The 22,251-nt window shown below is 42.9% G+C and overlaps 1 protein-coding gene across 3 annotated transcripts in view; it reads right to left on the minus strand.

Moving 5' to 3' along the window:
• Nucleotides 1-22,251, minus strand: part of SYNPO (synaptopodin) — a 69,869-nt gene that overhangs the window by 25,270 nt on the left and 22,348 nt on the right. For 2 of the 3 annotated variants that reach the window (XM_074291782.1, XM_074291783.1), the window contains exon 2: nucleotides 20,954-21,658. In XM_074291782.1, coding sequence (XP_074147883.1) covers nucleotides 20,954-21,341 — 388 coding nt within the window. In that variant the 5' untranslated portion in view covers nucleotides 21,342-21,658. Of the gene's footprint in view, nucleotides 1-6,484; nucleotides 6,616-20,953; nucleotides 21,659-22,251 lie in introns of those variants that run through there. The other variant, XM_074291784.1, reaches the window with a different exon arrangement.

The raw sequence follows: 22,251 nt of genomic DNA on the forward strand, positions 1-22,251 counted from the left end.
TTTCAATATAACTGGATCCTTTATAATCTTATATATTTTATGCATTTTAAAACATAATCCTCTTGCAAAAATGAGTGTTGAAGATTATTTTTATACATAATTAGAAAAATAAAATACTATTAAATTTTTTAAGTAAAAAATTTCTTTTCTGAGAAGAATTCCTTTTTTTCAGAGAGGTACATGGGCACACACACACACACACACACACATACACACACACACACAGATTAAAAAACCCTGCTATAAATCTAAATTTCCTCACTTGTCAAGTAGATATAATAATAGTTGCACTATTTACCTTACAAAGCTATTGTAAGAAAAAGGCTTTGTCAACATTAGAGTTATATAAAAGGGAGCCACTATTAACTGTCCCTGCTCCTGAGTTTCCTGGTGTCCGGAGGGGGGCACTAACTTCCCTATTCTAACATGAAAGCTGTTTATGGCACTTGGCTCAAGGCCTCCTGACAGGGCTGGGAACTAGAAACTGTTGTCACATGGACACACACAGACACTAGGGGCTTTAATGATTAAAATAAGGTCCTGGAATTGTCTCAGCACTGGCCAACTGTCAATGGACTTCCCAGCTCCTCTTCCCCAGAACCATCTAAAGGTCGTGGGATCCATAACCAATGGGATTAAACAGAAACTCCTATCAGATTATCAGATCTCACTATCTGTGGGATCAGCCCCCCCTCCCCAGACACATATGCCCCAGCTCAATAGTGATCAAGTTTCCCTCACACATCCTACTGACTACAGAAGCTGTTTGAAGAATTCTAAGTCCAAACTTGTCATTTTTATAGAGAGAAACTGAGGGCCAGCATCTCACGCTCACATACCAGACACCCCAATATAGCCAGAGAGCAGAGGTCCACAGCAGGACAATTACTCACATGTACATATGATTCTCTATGTATTTAGTTGTCCCCCAATCCTTGCTCATGCTCAGATGTGAATCTCTGCTGTAGAATTAAGTAATTGTCCTATTTTATCTTCTGATATCCCTCCCTGACTCCTACCTCTACCTACCCAGGCAGCCTACTTTCTCCTTCCCTGACTCCCCAAGAACCTGGAAAACTATCTAGAGGAAGCTACACTGGGTGTGATAAGAGTGGTCTCTGCCATAGACTGGATCCCTTGAGGGAAATGATAATTGCTGGGGGGAAAAAAAACTACTTATTCAGCCTTCTTCCCCTGTCTCCAGGTCAACTATTGGTCACCCCACAAATCTAGGAGAAAATAAAATAAAAACAAGAAAAGGATCTCTGCTGAACCAACACAAGGCAACAGAAAGGACCCTTAGTTCAAATCTCAACAGGATTAACTCCATTTTTAGAGTTTTCGAGTTTTCCTCATTTAAAAAAAATGAACTCTAAAATCTAAATCTTATGAGTCTCAGTTTCTTCTTCGGTAAAATCTGGTTAACATTTGCTAGTCTGGGAGGTAGGTATGCCCCAGGGAAATTATGAGGCTTCCGAGATCTTCCTATGACTTCATGCATAGATGCAGATTACCCCCCCAAAGAAAATGATTTTCTTCCTCCAAACAAGTTCTGTTCACATGAGGGTCCCACACTAGGAACAAGAGATGTACAAACGCTGGGCAAGAGAACTGCACCCCCAGCCCCTGCCTGCCTCCCCCAGGCTTCCTGCCTCCACTAGAACACAGGCAGCCTGACTCATCACTAAACAAATCCCTACGGGCTTGGCCATGGATTTTCTGGCATTACAAATAGGTGCTTTTATAAAAAAAAAAATCATGTGAAAAAAAGCATCTTTCACCGCAGGCATCCCCCACCCCCGGCCAAAGGCACATTGCAAACCAGTCAGCTGCCTCATCAGTTCTGCTTTTTGGGGATTGGTGGTGCCCTAAGGGCTGCCCGTGGCTCTGCAGAAGCTACCCAGATCCAGCCCATCATTTGGGAGGCCTGGAGTCCCGTCCCTCTCCTCTGCCTCCTGCCTCGTAAAGTACTCACCAGCCCTTCTCTCCTGTCAATCCAGGCCCATTCCCAGCTCCAGAGGAATGCCAGGTGCTCAGGAAGGAATGAACAGGGAAAAGCCTAGTGGGAAGCATGGAGCAGGGGGAGGGGATGAAATCTTCCTTAAGGAAAGGAAAAGCCTTCATGTCTCTGTTGAGAAAAAGGGGCCGTTCTGCCTAGAAGCAGAGAATGACTAAAAGGTTTTTGAAGGTCCTTTTGGAGTCCAAGACCCTGCATGGGGCTCTGGGATAGGACCCCACTCTCAAGTAATAGACCGGGTAAGGGGCTGGGAGTCAGAGAACCTGAACTGAGCCACTTTCTTCCCTTTTCTTCACTTCAGGGTCTTCATCTGAAAAAAGAGGGGGTTGGCCTAGATAAGTGATCCCTGGGCTCCCTCCCAGCTCCCAAGGTCTAAGATTCATTAATTGATCTATTTCAGTTTTTTAACAGTACGCCAAAGCATTCTAGTGGTGGGAACAAGAACACTAATGATGGAGGAAATGATGAAGAAGCTGGAAGATCTGGATTCTAATCCTGATCTTTATCTGATTCACTTTCTCATCCATAAAATGAATTCGTGAATTATACTTCCATTCTTAGGCCCCATGCAGCTTCTGACCCTTGTTCTCTCCTCTAAGGCCTTTTTGGAGTCTAGTGTTCTGTGGTTCTAGGACTTAGAGAAGTTTATTTTCCCCTCTTGGGGGGATTTGTTTTTTTAACAGAAAATAAAGTTCTACAGAAATATTTATAGCTTTTTTTGGGGGGGGCATGAATTGGAAAATGAGGACAAATAGGGAAAACTGTGGCATATGAATGTGATGAAATACTTTTGTGATATTAAAAAAAAAGTGAAATAAAGGTTTCAGAGAATCCTGGGAAAATTTGTATGAACTAATTCAGAGTGAAGTGAGCAAAGACAGGAGAACAATTACACAATAACAGACAAACAAGTTTGAAAGACTTAAGAACTCTGATAAATGAAATGACTGACCACAATTTCATGATGCATGAAGCAGCATGTTAACCATGCTTTCTGACAGAAAGGTAATGGACTCATCAAAATTGAGCCAAATATAATTTTTTGATGTAGCCAATGCCAGGATGTGTTTGGCTTGACTATTCCCCCTCCCCCCCCATTAGCTATTAGGGTTTTGTTTTTCTTTTTCAAAGGGAGAAGGAGATATGAGGAAGAATGCCATGTTTTCATTAATTAAAAAAAATAAAGGACAAAGTCTTCATCTAAGGAGATGAAATTGTAATGGTGGGATTTCAGGCTTCCTCAATGAATGAGGAAGATGATGCTTTATTTTTCAGGGCTCAACTGAGGTGAATCTTGTTGGGCCTCTGAAATTATACCATGCACAAAGTTGCCTAAAGCCTGGCTGCCTATCACTGGTGATTCAGCACAATCTCCCTCCATAGGCCCCAGCAGTCCCCCCAGTGGAATGGACAAAGGTCCTATGGGCTGGGTCAGCAATCATTCAGGACACTGCCTCCCTTGTGACTGTCATAAGGTGGTCCACAAATGATTCCACAGTAAGTGTACATCCATTCTCACCCTGTCCCTTATGCCCAGGCAGATGCAATCCCAAGGCCCAGGGGGGAATGAAGGGGTCCTGCCTTGTGGGGCACTTCATGTGTATAGGTGAGAGATGCTTTAATTTAGAAGTTTAGCTGGGGTCTCTGAAGAGGATGGGTCATGAGGCCCAAGGAAGCCAGTCACTGCCAGCCCTTTTCCCCATCGATTCAGGAATGCCCTTTTCTCTGCCCATCCGAATCCCACCCAGTATGATGTAGTAGGAAGCCTTGCTACTGCCACTACAAATCACTCTGTACCTCAGTTTCTTCATCTGTCAAATCTTCATACGTTTGACAAAAGTTAGAGTTGGCTTTGTCAATTGTAAGGCACTGAATGATATAAATGTAACTATCAGTGTATCCCCCATCCCCACCTCTAGATAAAAACAAACCAGTCAGGACACTCCCTGAGTACCTGGATCAGGAGGTACCTACTCAGTCAGTTCCCTCGGGTGGAGCGCCTGAGAACTGAGTCCCAATCCTGACTCAAGCTCTTGACCATCTGGATTTTTTCCTTTCCTGTAAATCAGGAGTTTGTTGTTTTTGTTCGTTTGTTTGTTTTATAAAGGCTGCTCTAGAGAAAGATTCCTAGCTAAAGAGATATGCTGCTAATGCAGGGTATGATTAGATTTCTTGAGCTGGCAGGTGATAAGGGCAAGGGCCAGCCCAGAAGAGAGAGGCTTCTGCCTCCCACCCAGCCCCCTTTCTTGCTCCCTCCTTCAGAAATACATTTTCAGAAGCTGGATCAAACATACTCCCCTAATGCAATGTCCGCCTCTGTAGGCTCTTCAAACAGCCATCTGTCTCCACAGGGGGAGGAGCCTTCACTCCTGCACCAACCTCCTTCCCTCCACCTCTCATCCCCACTCCCCGTGGGCCACCTGCTGCTCAGCCTCCCACCTGGGCAGAACAAGGCCCTGTAACAATGTGGGTCTGAGAACCTGCTCCCAGCCAGCCAAAGCCCAGCCCCATCCAAGAACTTACTCAAAAACCTGGTGGGAACTGCTTTCCTAGATCCAGAAAAGGTCTTTTTTGAGGGTAGTATGGCACCAAGGAAGAGAAAGGCAAATTGTTGAGAGCCATCAGGGACCAAAGGGACCCTAGGACTGGCCAAAGACCAGGAAGGGGGAAAGGCCAAGGCCTGAGTGCCCACCCCCCCAAAGCCTCACAAGGAAGCAACTCCCCCGAAAGCCTACTTGAAGCAACAGCTGGAATCAGGGGGGCAAGAGCAGCCTCAGGACAGGACGGATCTGAGACCCAGCCCTCTCTTCCCCCCCACCCCCTCCCAAACCCTGGGCTTCATGTTTGGCCAGTCTCCATCCCTTCTGAATGCCAGCATGACTCAGACTCCCAGGGACTGTTCTTGGGAACTCAGGAGCGACCCCCCCTCGGAGCTGCCCACCACAGGCAGTGAGACCACCCAGCTGGTGGCACAATCTGGGTAAAAATGCCCATGCTCTCCACCAGCTTAGTGAAGGAACACGGATTGCTGGCTTGCCTACAAAACCCCATCACCCACGGCACCCCGCCCCCATCTTCCACTTCACTCTAATTCGGCTCCCCTTCTTACCCTTTTGCTAAAACATGTGACAAGGTGTGGGCGCCCTCAGTCTCCACCCCCACACTGCAGCATTCACATGGCAAGCTGTCTCAGTCCCCGGTGGGCGTTTCCCCCGCCCCCTAAATAAACCTCTAGCGAGAGGAAGGCTACCGCCAGAGGCTGAATCCTCCGACCCTCCGCCCACCCCTCGGGATCCACGCTGAGCTGGGGGAGTGGGAAGGGGAGAAGAAAGTGTCACCCGGACTGACTGAAAACTCAGCCAGGTTGTCAATGAAACAGCCAGCCCAGCGAGGCTTCTGCCCGGGGAAAGAGCAAGTCCCCGGAGCGCTGCCCCCACACTCGCAGGATCGTTCCCTCACCTCACCGATTGTCCACAGTCGCCCGCACTCACACTCAGAGCTCAGGGAGAACGCCCGACAATGTTGTTTTCCCACTAGATAAGTTAAGGCCCCAGACCTAATGCACCCTTTGGCTCAGAGGGGTCTCTGGGACAGAGCCGCGCTCTCCAGGGCCCCAGACCAGACTGGCCGCTCACACGTCCCCTCCCCGCTTCCCAGCACACCCGCACCGCGGGGGAGTTAGGGGGAACTCTCCTCCCGGGCTGGCCACCAGACACCCGAAGGGCAGACTCCCAGGCCCGAGATGACATCAGCGGCACTGCCTGCTAGGGACCTTCAGAGTACACCAAGTTCCCCTGGCTGCACAAGTAATCTAAGTTGGGCAGACCCAGCTGCAGCCCAACAGGTTTTCCCCCGGCCCATCGGGCTCGGGGTGGCGGCAGGGCAGAGGGTACGCTCACGGGGACACCTCTCGAGGTGTGTCAGTCAGGACGGGGTGACAGCCTCTCATTTCTCCTACAACAAAGTGAGGTCCCAGGAGGGGAAGCTCAGCCAATCCCGGAGCGCACATCTGCCCACTTCCAAACCTGGACTTTCGGCTCCCCCGGCTCCACTGGGGGCCTTCCGTGGGACCCCCGTCCGAGGATAAAACCTCCCTCCTCCCTGCCCGCCGCCAGTGATGCTTCCAGGGCAGGTCCCTGACCACTGGCCTGCCCCAGCGCCGGGCAGCCCGGCCCACGGGAGACAGGGAAGGGTTAGCAAACAGATCTCAGGATGAAGACCCGGAAAGGACCTTAAGGTTCAGACCCTTTATTTTACAGAGGAGGAAGGCGTTAAGCCACTTGCTCAAGGTCACACAGCTAGAAATTGCCGGCAATGGGCTTTCGGTCCCAAGTTCCCGGTTCTCTGATCTTTCCACTACCCCGCAGCCGCCCCCGCAGGGCACAGCGGGAAAGTTGAGCTCGCCCTGCCCGGACTCAGCCGCCCCCCGAGGGAGAGAATTTGGCAGGCCCCCCAGATTCCTCTTACCTCGCGTGCGCTCGGAAGGTGCTGATCGCCCGCTCCCAGAGGGCCAGCGGTCTCAGTGCACCTGGCCCGCGGTGTGTGTCCCCGGGCTGCTCGCTCCCACCCTGCCCCGCCCCGCCCCGCCCCGCCCCGCCCCAGCCGGAGCCCCCGCTGTGCTGCGCTGCCTCCGCCCCTGCTCCCGTTAGCTGAGAGAGCCCCGAGTGAGCCCCAAGTGAGCCACGTTACTGCTCCTGTCCCGCCGTCTCCCCCAGGGCCCTAGCGCCGGCTAGTCGGCAGTGCTTCCGAGCCAAGTACAGTAGCTCTCACGCACCTCTCCTCTCTGCCCCCCTAGTGTGCCACCTGCCCCCCTTCCGCCCCCGCCAGCTCCAAAGAGCTGCTTTTTCTTTCATTGTTCCCCCTCTCTCTCGCCCCCAGGAGGAGCCTGTGTGATGGTCTCTTTCCGCGTTTCTATCTCCCCTTCTTTTTTTGAGGGCTCTCTAGTCTGAATAGATGTTAAGATCCAAGTGGGCATCTTTATTTCTGTGATTCTGATTCTCTCTACCTCCCTCCTATTTCTCTGCTTCTCAGATTCTTTTTTTCTCCCTCTGATTCTGATTCTGCATCTCTCTAACTCTTTGTATCTCTCTCCCTCTCTCTCTTCTCTCTCTCTCTCTCTCTCTCTCTCTCTCTCTCTCTCTCTCTCTCTCTCTCTCTCTCTCTCTCTCTCTCTCTCTCTTCTCCTCTCCCTCTCTCTCTCCCTGTCTCTCTGTCTCTGTCTCTCTCTCTCTCTCTCCCTCTCTCTCTTCTCTCTCTGTCTCTGTCTCTCTCTGTCTCTGTCTCTATCTCTGTCTCTCTCTCTCTGTCTCTGTCTCTCTCTGTCTCTCTCTGTCTCTTCTCCCCCCCCTCTCTCTCTCCCTGTCTCTCTGTCTCTGTCTCTGTCTCTCTCCCTCTCTCTCTTCTCTCTCTGTCTCTCTCTCTCTGTCTCTCTCTCTGTCTCTCTCTGTCTCTGTCTCTCTCTGTCTCTCTCTCTCTGTCTCTCTCTCTGTCTCTCTGTCTCTGTCTCTGTCTCTCCCTCTCTCTCTCTCCCCTCTCCCTTGTTTAATCTCTGTCTCCCTCTTACTTTCTCTTTAATGTCCTTTCCACTTCACACCCAAAGTTACCAAGAACCCAATCCTTTCTGGCTAATCCTCCATGACCTAATAAGCAGGGGGTTCCCACACAGACACCCAATGAGAAGGGACAAAGAAAGCAGGGCTGGAACAAAACCCTTGTCCAATTGTTTGGAGATCAAAAAGAGGCAGAAAGAGAAATAGGAGAGACAAGTGAAAATGAGTCTGAGTTAAAAACAAGTTAAACATGTCCCCTAGTCGGAACCCACATGCCCCGGGAGGCCTGGAGAGGTGTGAAGCATCCTCACCCTGGAATTTGGATTGCAGTGGGTACATATCAGCTTTCCCCTCCCTGTGTGACACCCCCCCACCACCAGAATGCCGAATGACCTCATGGGCCCACATTGCATTCCTCTGACGCAGAGTCGCTATTGGAGTGTCCTGTCCCTGGGAGGTGGCATTGTGCTACAGCAGCTCCCAACGAGGGGGAGGGAGACAGGGAGAGGGAGCCAAGCTTTGATGATCTGCAAGGCAAAGTATATCACCCACCTTTTCAGGAGGCTTCTCAGAGACAACCAACTAGAAGCCCATCTCTGTAAATGAGGGGGTTGGACTTCATGATCTCCTTTGCAGCTCTAATGATCTATGAATCTATATAGGAAGCCAGGGAACAGCATGTGTCTGAGACAGGGAGGCCGAGAAAGAGAGCATGTGCTTTTAATGTGTGGGCGTGTTTGAGGGAGAAAAGAAGAAAAAAGAAAATGTTTTAATCTGGGTATATGTAGATGTGTGAGATTGTATTAGGTTTATGCAATTCTCTTGTGCATCTATAGGATCGGAGGGAGTGTTTTCTTCCTTCTCCTTTCCTTCCCACCCCCTCCCACCTCCACCCCTCCCACTATCCCAGGAACAGAGGAAAGGATGTTGGATATGGAACGAGAAAACCTGAGTTAAAATCCCAACTTTGCAACTTACTATCTGACTGTGGACAATGGCATTTCCCCTCCCTGGAGCTCAGTTTTCTCATCTGTAAAATGGGAAGATTAACTTTTCTAGTTCTAAATTTATGACATGGTCAAAATTCCACAAGATAGCTAAAATAAATACAGAGAGGCTTGCTATTTCCCCTTAACTTTTCTTCTGCTAAGTTCTAGAGAAGAGACTTAGTGTTTTCAAGGCTGACTTTGGGTCTGAAGTGGAAAAAAGAACATTAAAGAGAAAGTTGTCTATGTTGTCTCAACATAGGTCAAAGTCCCCTATCTCTGTGTCTAGTAATTAGCCTCACATAGAGAAAAACTCAGTTCTTTAAGTATAAAATATGATCCCAGGTTGACCACAGCCTCAGCCCCAGAATGACCCCTGCCCCAGCCTGAGGGCACCCTTGACCCTTACCTCAAAAGGATTCACAGATCTGGTCTTAGATTGGTGCCTGATATGAAGGATGATGCCCTAGATCTTAGACCTTAGTGATTAAATAGCTTCTCCAGGCCTCAGATCTTCACAGATGATCCCAGGGAATTTGCCTCAGAGATTATTCTTCTTATTCTTCCCTAACTTAACTGATCTTCAGACCCCAATTTGAAGAACCAGATCTCAGCACCTTCTTAGTCAGTGGGCTTGATTCCTTGCTTTCAGAAAACAATTGTGCCTGATCCCCTCTCCCCCTTTCCCCTCCCTCTTCCAATTTCACTATATTTTAGCCCATGGTTCTAGTACCTACCTTCCCTCTTGACATGCATTCCTTCCATAGCACAGGACTGCATTTTTTTCAAGTTTATGTCCCACAAGAAATGAACATTACCTAAAGAATAGCCCTGCAGGTAAATTGTGCATTAAAGAAAATAAATCAGGTCAGACTAGCTGGTGCCAGTCTACCTAAACTAAATCTCCCCAGCTTTCTACTACTATCTGTGTGATCAAAAATCACATTACGTTTCTGGGTCTTTCATCTATAAAATAAAGGTGTTGGACTAGATTATTTCTGAGGTCCCTTCCCACCCCAAATCTAAGAGCTACAATGACTCTCTACTTGGAGCCCACATCCCAGAGTATCACTTCTCTTTGGTCTACACCAGCTCCCAAACCAAAATATTCTCAAAATGAATTGTGATACACTCAATCAGATATTCTTGTTCCTGAATTCAGTAGTCCATTCCACAAATCTATTCCACTCTCAGCCAATCAAGAAGAATGGCTTCTAATTGTTGGAGAGCTTCTGGAAATACCCAAGTTCCATTTAATCCACTAGCTAACTAGAAATGTGGGCTCAATCATAGGCTCTTAGACTATCAGAGCTGGAAAAGAATTTTAAAATTATCTAATTCAAAACCTTCATTTAACAAAAAAGGAAATAGCATTCTCTCCTCTGGGACAATTACCTCCTTCTTTACCCACTAGCTGCTAATGCCTCCATCACAAAATTACTTTGTATATATGTTATATCCACTTTGTATATATATTTTAGGTATACATGTTATCTATCTTGATAGAATATAAACTCCTTAATGGTAGGGACTTTTCTTTCACAACACTTAGTACATTATCTGGCACACAGTAGGTGCTTCATAAATGCTTGTTGATTATCTGATAAGTGATACTTTACCTAAGATCACATGATCAATAAATAGCAGAGAATTGTTTTCCTGGCTCTCAGTCCAGTGAACTTCCTACCATGCTTCATTGAACAAAAGGGAGAGGGATTAAAGGTCTCATAACCTGACACGTAAGTCATGTCTAATGTAAGAAAAAGAGTCCTCTTTTTATCCTAATTTGGTCATAGCCGGTGACCTAACCCTTGACAAAGACTTCACAGACAACTGTCCTTGGTGCTGAGGAGAACCCCCTCTAGTGTAGTTCCTTCATCTCAACTGGTCCCCTTGCAACGAATTTGCTTAAAGATCCCATGGGACAACATGGCTTTTAAACGATAAAACACTACACACAGCTGTTAGCTAGTATTATGAGAGAGGAGTTTAAGGTCCTACACATAAATGTAAGTTATTATTATGAACAGTAGCATGGCTTGGTAGAAAAAGAACAAGCATCAAAGCCAGGAAGAATTGAAGTCAAGTTCTTCTGCCTCTGACACATTTTGACTTTATAACCTGGACAAGTTGCAGAGAAGATGACTTTCATTAGTAAAAGGAGTTTCCCCACCTGAAAACTCCTTATACCAGTGAAATCACAAATCCAATCCCTAACCTTTTCTCACTGGCAAGGAGGGGCTTTCCATGGCATCCCTTTGATCATCCATTTCAGAGGGTGACAGAGATGACAATAAATGTGTAAGAAACAAGTAGGATGTCAATGATCTTATCAGGAAAACTGGGTTTCAAGCTTTATCTGTCCTACTAGGTGGTGTTGTGGTCTTATCCCATCTTCTTTCTGGACCTTAGTGAGAACTCTCTCTGTAAAATGAGGGGATTTGGACACTATTGTTTGAAAGAGCTCTAAAGTTCTAGAAATATATAGCATCTGGAAAGGGGAGGCCCCCATTTTTATATCTGCAAAGGAAGAATGACCTCTTGTTGTGAAGGAAAGGCATATGGGTTCTGTCCCAGTTGCACTAATTGTGATCCAATATAAGCCATTCCCATCAAATGAAATGTGTGTGTGTGTGTGTGTGTGTATATGTGTGTGTGTGTGTGTGTGTGTGTGTGTGTGTGTGTGTGTGTGTGTGTGTGTGACCTTTTGAAGCTTATCTCCCATGAATATTGTCCTTTAGCCAGGCTGGCTTCTCTGACATCCACAAAAATATAAAATTATGGATCCATACATGTTAGACATCTATAACAATCTTCTTCATCCTTTCAGACAGGATTAAACTGAAACTCATAGAAAAGTGATCTGAGGCCCCAGAATGAAGATAATGATAGAACCAATATTAAAATTCAGGACATTGAACTAGATAGTGTTGTATAATTGGAGAGAAGGGGAAGGATATGAGAGATGTTCGGCTGACCCTGAGTCTGATGTTTGTTTCCCTACACCAATCTGGGTATTCATTCCTACTTCTATCTCCTCTCCCTCCTCTCTTTCTGCCCAAAGCCTATCCATCCTTCCTCAAAAATCTGTTCTCCAGGAAGCCCTCCCTGATACTCCCAGGCTGGTATCCTCTTTGTTCTTTGACCTATCTGTGCCACACAATTTTTACTTTAAACTGAGACTGCCTTAAATGTCAATGTCTCCTCTCCTTTAGGTGTCTATTTGCTAACCATCCATGCTTTCTCAATCCTATGCAATTCTTGATCATGTCCTTCAACAAAATCTCCTTAGAGACACTCATAGAAAATATTCTATTCTAGGATTTAAAATAATATCATACACAAACAATACAAACATCTTAAAGACCCTATTTATTTAAATGATTTATATTTATGTATCTGGATTTATGAGCTCTTCATTTATAAATTTTCATCTTCCTGTTTATCTCCCCCAGCTCTCAGCACAAGGCTAAATACAGAAGCTTAATAAAATATCGCTGAATAAAAAGAAATAGATTTAGTCACTTGTCCCTTTACTCTCAGGAAATAAAGAGTTGAGGACTAGGGCTAGTACTAATCAGCAGATAGATATGTGAAGGTTTACATTCACCACTTGGCTTTTGGCAGGACATTAATTATGTCCTCAGTAACATATTCATTAGCTCAAGGTTTTGTCAGCTATTAGGATATAAATCTACTAGAGAGAAGAATGACTATTATATTCTCCTTTTTTCTTCTTCCTCTTCAGGGAAGTAAGATGGTGCAGTGGATCAACACTGGATTTGGCAATCATGAAAACTTGAGTTTGCATCCTGCCTCAGAATTTTACAAGCTGTGTGGCCCTAAGAAAGTCACTTAACCTGTTTGCCTCAGTTTTCTCTTTTGCAAAATGGGGGTAATAATAGCACCTGCCTCACAAAATGAAATTATTTTAAGTTACTTTGCAAACATTAAAGAATCATATAAATGCTAACTATTATTATTGTTACTTCCTGTATTTTCTCACTTTTTGATCTCATAAACTCCCATAGGTTTAATTATTCTCATGCTGGTAATTCCTAGATCTATATATCTAGATCTAGTCTTTCTTCTGAATCACCAATTGTCTATTGGACATTTTCAACTGGATATCCCATAGGCATCTCAAACACACTATGATCAAAACAAAACACATCTTTCTCTCCCCCAAATCTATCCCTCTTCCTAAATTCTCTGTTAATCTGTTACGGATCACTATCTTGACAAGCCCTCAGATTCTCAACTTCAGAGCCATTCTTGATTCTTTCCTGATCCTATCCCCTATACCCAATCAATCAATTGCCAAATCTTTTCAATTTTACTTCTAAAACATCTCCGGAGTCTCCAATCCATCTTCTACATGTCTGTCAGATTGATATTCTTAAAGCACAGTTCAAAGAATGTCTTTCCCAAATGGGACACTAATACATTGTTGGTGGAATTGTGAATACATCCAGAATACAAATACATTCTGGAGAATGATTTGGAACTATGCTCAAAACATTATCAAACTGTGCATACCCTTTGACCCAGCAGTATTACTAGTGATCTTATATTCCAAAGAGATTTTAAAGAAGGGAAAGGGACCTGTATGTGCAAGAATGTTTGTGGCAGCCCTCTTTGTAGTGGCCAGAAACTGAAAACTACGCAGATGCCCATCAATTTGGGAATGGCTGAATAAACTGTGGCATATGAATATTATGGAATATTATTGTTCTGTAAGAAATGGCCAACAGGATGATTTCAGAAAGGCCTGAAGAGACTTACATGAACTGATGCTGAGTGAAATGAGCAGGACCAGGAGATCATTATACAATTCAACAACAATTCTATATGATGATCAATTCTGATGGATGTGGCTCTCTTCAACAATGAGATGGACCAAATAAATTTCAATAGAGCAGTAATGAATTGAACCCGTTATACCCAGTGAAAGAACTCTGGGAGATGACTATGAACCACTCACTACACAGAATTCCCAATCCCTCTATTTTTGTCTGCCTGCATTTTTTATTTCCTTCACAGGCTAATTGTACACTGTTTCAAGTCCAATTCTTTTTGTATAGCAAAATAACTGTTTGGACATGTATACATATATTGTATTTAATTTATACTCTAACATATTTAACATGTATTGGTCAACTTGTCATCTGGGGGAAGGGGTGGGGGGAAGGAGGGGAAAAGTTGGAACAAAAGGTTTTGCAATTGTCAATTCTGAAAAATTACCTATGCATATATCTGGTAAATAAAAAGCTATTAAAAAAATTTTTAAAAAAAATAAAAGAATGTCTTTCCCCAATTCAAAAAGCTTCCATTTACCTCTAGGAGAAAATATAAAAACTCCTCTCTGACATTTAAAGTCCTTCACAATCTGGCTTCAGTCTACTTTTTTTGTACATTAGATTGCACAAAGACTTTGTACATCTTTTACTCCCTCGGTGTTCTAGCCAAACTTGTTCCTTGGTTCTATCTGCTGCCACCTCCAAGATCAAATATAAAATCTTCTTTGTCATTCAAAGTTCTTCATAACCTGATTACAGACACACACACACACACACACTCTTATCTAGTCTTCATATACCTTAAACCTCCCTCCCCAGCATGGATTCTTCAATTCAGTAACATTGGCCTCCTAGCTACTCTGAGAGCAAGCACTCCATCTCTCCTGGCTTTCTTTAAGTCCCAACTAAAATCCCACTTTCTATAGGAACCCCTTTCAAATCCCTGTTAATTCTAGTGTCTCATATTTAAATCTGTATCAGATTTCTTGCACTTTTGGGTAAGAGAGGAGTAAAGGAAAGAGGGAGAAAAATTTAGAACACAAAGTTTTTTATGATTACTAAGGGAAAATAATATGTTTAAGTGCTGTTTTATTTTTTATCATTATTTATTTATTTATTTTTAAATAATAACTTTTTATTTTCAAAATATATGCCAAGATAGTTTTCAATATTCACCCTTGCATAACCTTGAAGAACACAAAGTTTTACAAAAATGATTGTTGAAAACTATCTTTACATATATTTGGAAAAATAAAATACTATTGAAAAAGTTTTTTAAAAATCTAATGTCTTCCCCCTGTTGACTCTTTCTTATTTATCCTGTATAAAGCATGTTTGTACCTAGTTGCATGTTTGTCTCCCCATTAGACAATGAGATCTTTGATTACAAAGACTATCTATCTTTTCCCTTTATCTGACTCCTAAAGCTTAGTATTTCCTGGCACATAGTAGGTGCTTAAGTAACTAGCTCTTCCAGCCAAGCCTTTGCACAAGCTCTTCTCCATGCCTGTAATATACTTCTTCCTCATTTCCAACTTATAAGATTCCTGGCTTCCTTCAAGGATCAGCCCAAATGCTATCTCTTACATATGATTCCCTCCTCCCCACCCCCAATTGCTAGTGTCTCTCTATCTCCTGAAAATTAATTTGTATTTATTTTCTACATGTTTTTATTTAGCTATATTCATATTTCCCTAAATAGAATTTAAATTCCTTGCATACAGAGACTATTTCTCTTTTTATAATTTTTTTCAATTAACAAGCACTTATTTGATCTTCTTCCTAAGTCCCAACCCACACACACATTTTGGAAAAGAGAAAGAAAAACAAAACCCTGTTTTAAAAAATTGTATAGTCAAGAAAAACAAATCTCCTACTTTCCATATTATATGATATGACTTTTCATGATTAAATCAGTGTACATTTAGAACAGTATTATTATTATTATATAGGAACATATATATTTTGTAAATCTTAGTATTCTTAGTGCCTACCACTGTGCCCAGTACATAGTAAATGCTTAATAAATGTTTATTGTATAAATAAATTAATGAATGAAGAGAACATACTTAGATTTTTATAGGGAACTTAATCCTCTAAAACTTGGCCACTGAGTGACAAATTTTTGGCCATGAAAACATGGAACAAATAAAACCACAAAATAGCTTTCAGAGCTGTGTAGCCCTCTTCAGTTTTCATAGAAACAGTAATGGAATAGTAGGGGAAAGGGGAAAGAGAGTTAAGAATCACTCCATTTTTAGACCATTCCACAAATTCCATTTATCTTTCTTCAGTAACCAATTAGTAAATGTCCATATTAACTTTTTCTCTATATATGAAAGAGAAAACTTAAAGAAACTGCAGCTAAATGGAAGGTGGGCTCCTGAGTTCTCATCATTAAAGTAAATGGGGTAATTGGCAGAGTTAGTTTTCACGGGCCCAAAGGCAACAAGAAACATCATGTTGTGGGGAAATTTTATGATTGAGCACAAGTAAATAGAACAGCACGAAGAGAGCTAAAACTTGATGCTAACATCTGTTGCAGAGGATGAGAAATTGAGAAATTTTATGAGAAAAAAATGACAAAATTCTTCAGAGTAGATCAACATCCATATATCCTAAAATCTTATGGAATACTGTGACAGATACAACTGTGGAAAGAATTTTCTTCTATTGAGTATTTCCATAGTATTGGCATTATGTGAAGTATGAAACAGAAGAACTCATCTAAGACTTTCATCAATGCCATAATCTGTACAGATTAGATACAAAAATTCTGACATCCTGAATTGTTATTGTTCAGTCCTGTCAGACACTTTGTGGCCTCATTTGGCATTTTCTTGGAAGAAATACTAGAGAGGTTTGCTATTTCCTTTTCTAGCTCATTTTACAAATGAGGAAACTGAGACAAAATAAAGTGACTTGTCCAGAGTTATACAGCTAATAAGTGTCTGAGACCAAATCTGAACTTGGAAAGGTAAGTCTTTCTGATTCCAAGCTTGACGCTCTATCCACAATGCCAGCTAGCTGACTTGGCAACCAGAATTGCAGATTCCCCATTAATGCTGAGATTCTCAAAATGCTTCTAGTAGCAAATGATATTGAACTAAGTGAATCAAGCCCTGAGGTACTGTAAGGGGCTGAAGCTCTCGAGCCAATGCACTGGGGTAAGACAATCGAGCACTTGAGGCTAATTACTTATTGGACAATACTCTATAAGAATATGTTTGGAAAATGGCCCTTCCTACTATCCTGTGCTGGTCCAATCGTTTGGTGTATACACAGAATTGTGGGAGAGACTAGGAAGTGCACTAGGAGGGAGACTAGCCAGACTCATTCTGAGTGAGAGAGATGAGGAGGTGAGGTCACAGAGACCCTACACGCCCACTTTCTTCACTTCTACCGCTAAAGACCAAGACTTTTGCTTATCTTGGCTCCAGCTGATTCTGAGGTATCCAGGGTACTAGCACAGTCACCACATTTGGTGCCCAATGCGGGTCCATGGACCCTAATTTCACTGAAGAAGCCCTCGGGGACCAGGAAATAGGGTGAGTATTTTAATAGACAAACAGGGAACTTACTTTGTTAAGGGCTAAACTAGTAATCTTTGTTAGCTGAAATGGGGCAGATATTAGGAAAAGATTCTCCTCCAGCCCCAGCCCCATCCCCACTCCCACTCTGAGGGGGTGCTATAGAAAGCATGCTTAAAATGATCAAGGGCCAAGATTTAATTATAATTTGGTTGCAGATCTCTAGACTCTTGGTTCTTAAAGGAAGAAGAAATAGGGACAGATAATTGGAAGCTGGTAGGAGAACAACTATGTGAATACTACAATGATAAAGGTCCTCATTCAATTTCCAAGGAAACATTCTATATATACAACATAATACAATTGGCCTTAAAGAATCCTGCAAGCTATAGAAAAAAGAAAAATTTTCAGAACAGCCAGATGAGGAAGTGTGAGGAAAAAGAGGAAGACAATGAACAGATTAATATCAATATCACCAGAGGGCATATGGAGTTAAGTGAGGATGAAGGGCATGGTGATTCTCCTTCTGACTACGCAGCTTCAACCCCACCTAAACCGAACTGGTCCTTGACATGCCCCCATGCTGTGAAATCATCCCAGAGTGGCAAATTTTATTGGCCATGGCTCCAAATTTTATACACAGGTCTCCATTAAAGATAACCAGACTATTGCATAATTGGCAATGGATTCTTGAAGAAAAGGTTTCTAAAGTTCCTCTTAAAGGACCAACTATTTTTATAGATGCATCCAAACATAATATTTACACTGTATACTCTCGTGACTTAACTTCTTTTCAGTCTACTCAGCAGAATGAATTGCATGCAATCATTCTAGCTCTTACTTATTATCCAGGAGATATAAATATAATATCTGATTCAGCCTATTCAGTAAGTGTAGTACAAAGAATTGTCACAGCCCAAATAAAATTTGCAGCTTCTAATAAATATCAACTCTTTAAGGAACTTCAAGTGAGAAAGCATCTAGGTAAGATTTATATCATTCATGTCCACTCTCATAGTGGACTTTCAGGTCCTATTTTTTATGATAATTCAAAAGCAGATAGTCTTATAACCATGTTGGCCAATACTCCTTTGTTCAAGAAGCCCAAGAATCTCATTTTAAATATCAGCCGGCTGCTCGAGCTTTACTTTTACAATTTGGAATAACAAGAGAGTAAGCTAGGAGAATAGTAAAAGCCTGTACATCTTGCCTTCCTTTCTATCCTTCTACACTCCCTCCAGGGAAGAACCCTCATGGTTTGAGACCCAATGAAATTTAGCAAATGGATGTGACCCATTAGAAATCTTTTGGTCATCTGTCTTTTGTCCTTGTTATAGTAGATATCTTTTCAGGATTCACTTTTGCAATACCAGCAGCAAAAGAGACAGCCCAAGTGGTCACTGAATTCCTTATATACAAGCATTTGCAATTATGAGTATGCCACAAGCAATAAAAAGAGACAATAGACCTGCATATACTTCTAAACATTTTGCACACTTTTGTGCACAGTATAAGATTTTACACACCACTGGCATACCCTTTAATCCTCAAGGACAGACAATAGTAGAGAGGAGAAACAGATACATCAAGATGCTCCTCCAAAAACAAAAGAAAGGGAGAGCCACAGGTAACCCTAGAGAACTTCTAAATCTAGCTCTTTATACTATTAACTTCTTGATTTTTGACAAAGATGCACTGGCTCTGGCAGACAGGTTTTATAATCCACTGGAAGGGCAGTGCCCAGTGCGAGCAGCTCCACTATCTTTAGATAATCGCCAGATGATGTGGAAAGACCCAGAAAGTTGTGAATGGAAGGGACCAGATAGGTTAACTGCTTGGGGGAGAGGGTTTGCTTGCATTTCTACAGATGGAGAAGGAATCAGATGGGTGCCAACAAGCCATATTTGCCTTGTCCATTGGAGAAAGGTGGAGCAGACCCTTGAAACGAAGGAGAAGACCCAGGAAACATTGGGTGTTCCCGTTGCTGACTGTGCCCACCACTGAAAGAGCACGGCAGTTATGGCATTTGACTCATGGACATCAAAAATTATTGGACTTCAAAACCCTCAGGAATCATTGGATTCTCTGAGACATCATAAAACTATTGTAGGACTTCTAAACCCTCAGGAATCATTGAATTCTCTGAGACATGATAAGACTTTTGTAGGCCTTGAAAACCCTCAGGAATCATTAGATTTTCTGAAAAATGATAAAACTATTGCAGGATTTCAAAATCTGCAGGAATCATTGGATTCCCTAACACATAAAAAGACTGTTGCAGGACTTCAAAAACTTGCGGGGATCAATGGATTCCCTGATATGTGAATCAATGGACAATAGAATGATTTTGGACTATCTCTTGGCTGCTGAAGAAGGTGTATATGTGACTGTAGGACTTCTGGAAATATTTTACAAGACCTCTATGTTGATTCATATTGTTTGTTATATCACTATTTGCATGTACAATTCATGTTTGTTACACCACATTGAGCCTGCACTGGCTGTGGGGAGAGTCATCACTAATAGTCTCTGCGTTATTGCTATATTCTTGTGTAATACCTCCCATGCTGATGGGTTTGTGCACACCTGTTTCTAATAAGATCTTTCAGGCCAGAAACCCGCTAGCAACCCCCACTTCCCTTTGGTGCTTTTCATCTCCCTTCCTGAGAAGTCAGGAAGGGCATGATTATCTCCTTTTAGTGCTTTCACCTCCCTTCCTGAGAAGTCAGGGGGGATGTGATCACCTCCTTTTCGGTGTTTTCACCTCCTTGAGAAGTCAGGGATGGTGTGACCACCTGTGTTCTAAAACAAAAGAAAGCAGGAGAAATGAAGAGCTGAAACTCTGAATATGTGCACTGGGGTCAGACAATTGAGCACTTGAGGCTAATTACCAATTGGACAATACTCTGTAAAAATATGCTTGGAAAATGGCCCTTCCCACTATCTTGTGCTGGCCCAATCGGTTGGTGTATAAGAGAATTGTGGGAGGGACTAGGAGGTGGAAGGAGACTAGCCAGGGTCACTTCTGCGAGACAGCCAAGGTGAGGTCGCAGAGATCCTACATGTCCACTCTCTTCACTTCTACCTCTAAAGACCAAGAATAAAGACTTTTGCTTATCCTGACTTCAGTTGATTCTAAGATACCCAGGGTGCTAACGCATCATCACAAGGTACTACAAAATCTCAATTAAATACATAATTATTTTTTAAAGATAATACATCTATACTGGAAAAACAGAATAGATAATAAATAAGTTTCCAATATTATAACATGCAGTTGAATCAGCATACTTTTGAATCTGTCTTTCAAAATAGGCAATAGATGGTTAGGCAGGCAGGAGACAGAAATAGGGCCACAGAGACAGAGACGTGGAGATAGATAAAAAGAGAGGGTGTACATGCGTGTTTTCTCCAAAAAGATGAGTTCCTTAAAGCAGAGCTTTTTCAAATGGGATTTTAAAAATACATTTGAAAAATATAGCTTCTAAACAGTAATCTTCATCTTTCAGATTTTTTGCATCCAAGACAAGCCATCTTCCTTTATATACCACAATCCCAGAGGAAGCAAAATTGACATCGAATATCTACCCTTAAAATATAACTGGCTACAGCATATTTCCAACAGTAAATTAAGCAGAGTAAATAAGCATAAAATACATCGTCTGAGATGTGCAGGATCAGAAAAGGAAATGTCAATCATGTAGTGAGATAGAGACAATAGTTTGACTCCTTGAATACTACAAGTTTCTTTGAGATATTAAAAGCAGTCTAGCAAGGTCTCTAGCATAGTGGATAGATTCTCACAGGAAATGAAGGACTTAATAGAAAACATGGATGAAAACTGCCCATAATGGGAAAATTAGACAGGGTGGTAACCTACCAATGAGGTCCAAGAGTCCCAGTGAATCAGCCCAATTAGGCTTGGGTAGCAGATTGAGGAAGAGATGGATTAGAGATGGGTTAGGAAAAAGAGAAAAAAAAAGTAGCAATCAGGATTTGGGAAGATAAATCCCATGTTTCTCACTGTTTTGCCAGATTTAACTTGAGAAAAAAGGAAAAGGATCTGACTTACCTGGTTTCTGGGCTGAGATGGGGCTAGAAACTGTGACAGGTTGGACTCTGGCTACCTTCCAGTCCTGATCAGTGCCACATGTCTGATGGGATCTTCCAGGGGCTTGCCTAGGACCACTGGCCAAATGGGCCAGAAGAGGATTTGACAGCTGGGACTCATCTTTCCTCATTCCACAGGATATTCTGTCCAAGCCTTTTTCCTCTTCCTCATCTAGATCCAAAAGATTGGCCTGTCCTGGACCTTCCAGCATGCTCAAGCTGCCCTCCTTGGGCTCCACGGCTGGACACTTGTAACCTTCCTCAAGAAGCCTAAAGTCACCAGAGTGAGATCTTCCTTCACTGGGTCTGGGCCCTAAGGGTTGAGGCTGGAACACCTGAGTGCCAAACATGGTATGCTCTCTTTTTACTCCTCTGGAAAAGCTGGTTTGTGATGCACCTGAAGGAATGTTCCTTCTGAGTCCTGGGGACCTAGGAGACCTCTAGAAGAGGGACCCTGGACCTGAACAATGTCACAACCTCTGAGACAGATAGGAAGTCACTTCACTTCTCTGGAAGGTCTCCCTGCACTATGGATCTCAGAGATAAAACTGATTGCTGGCAGGGACAGAGTAGAAGTAGATTTGGATTACTCCAAGGTAAGCTATTCTGGCCCTCCTTTACTGATGGTGTCTCATGTCTTTGAGTACTGGTTTCAGAATGAATCCACCTGTACAAGGAGAAAAAAAAGGGGAAAAAAAGTCAGGTGTTAGCAAAGGACAGATGAAAGGGATCTTAGTACAATCCTATCATTTTATAGATGAGAAAACAGACTCAGGGAAGGAAAACGTGACCAAGTTCATACAAGGTCCTTGTTCTAATTAGTGGCAAGACCAAGACCAGACAGTCAGGTTTCCTAACTTCTACTCTAGGTCTGCTGAAATAGGTCCAGATTTTTTGGAAGGGTCAGCCTCTAAACCAGGGGTCTTCATCTTCTTTGTGTCTTGGACGCCTTTGGGAGTCTGGTATCTATGGAGTCTCTTTCAGAATAATGTTTTTTAAATAATTAATAAACTTAATAATTTAAATAATTAACTACATGCTATATTGTTTCTCATCAAATTTCACAGCCCCCACAAAATCTATTCACATATTCCCTTAGTATTCTGTGGAACCCCAGTTAAGAACATCTGTTTCACAGCATCTCTCCCTTTCATTCACATAGATTCAAGGTCTTATGACATTTCTCCTGGGATACCATACTAGCTACCTAATTACCTAATCTCTTTTTCCTGTCTCTCAGCATTCCAATTCATCTTCCAG

This window comes from Sminthopsis crassicaudata, chromosome 2, assembly GCF_048593235.1.
Source record: "Sminthopsis crassicaudata isolate SCR6 chromosome 2, ASM4859323v1, whole genome shotgun sequence".
Lineage (NCBI taxonomy): Eukaryota > Metazoa > Chordata > Mammalia > Dasyuromorphia > Dasyuridae > Sminthopsis > Sminthopsis crassicaudata.